This window comes from Plasmopara halstedii, assembly GCF_900000015.1.
Source record: "Plasmopara halstedii genome assembly, contig: Scaffold_110, whole genome shotgun sequence".
NCBI classification, from domain to species: domain Eukaryota; phylum Oomycota; class Peronosporomycetes; order Peronosporales; family Peronosporaceae; genus Plasmopara; species Plasmopara halstedii.
In genome coordinates, this window is record NW_020187031.1 from 5825 (window position 1) to 6273 (window position 449).

Sequence of the window (449 nt, forward strand, 5' to 3'; positions counted from 1 at the left end):
GCGAATGACGCAAGCACACATTAAAAAGAGCAAGCCTCCATCCATTAAGTGTTCCCTATACATTCGAAGCATCTGACCACGCTTTACAGCTCCAGGGGTGCAGTTAAGTACCACGCTGGACACAAATTCGCCAGCGGGCTTAAGACTGAAAAAATCGCACTGCTCTATGCGTTTGTGCCGGTATTTCAGATCAATAGCACGCACAATTAGCCATGGACACGATAGTAGCTGCGTGTTAATCGCACCGACTTCAAGCACAAGCAATGGCGCTTGGGTCGCAGTTCGAAACGTGTAAGCAATCGAAACACCCACTTTGATGTACGATAAAAGCTCGTGCTAAGAATGCTAGCGTCCTGATATGCTTGACGACCTCCCATTTCAATCAATTCACGATTTATTTCGGCAATGCGTAGCTTTCGTGTCTCGACTTCGTCCAATTTCTGTTGCTC

The 449-nt window shown here is 47.0% G+C and overlaps 1 protein-coding gene across 1 annotated transcript in view; it reads right to left on the reverse strand.

The window, feature by feature from the left end:
* PHALS_00027 (25S rRNA (adenine(2142)-N(1))-methyltransferase, Bmt2) overlaps positions 1-377 on the reverse strand; it is a gene marked incomplete at both ends in the record, with an annotated part of 600 nt that extends 223 nt beyond the window's left edge. Inside the window, 2 exons of the mRNA XM_024726959.1 lie at positions 20-248; positions 323-377. Coding sequence (XP_024572057.1) covers positions 20-248; positions 323-377 — 284 coding nt within the window. The remainder of the gene's footprint in view (positions 1-19; positions 249-322) is intronic.
* Between the last annotated feature and the right edge of the window lie 72 nt (positions 378-449).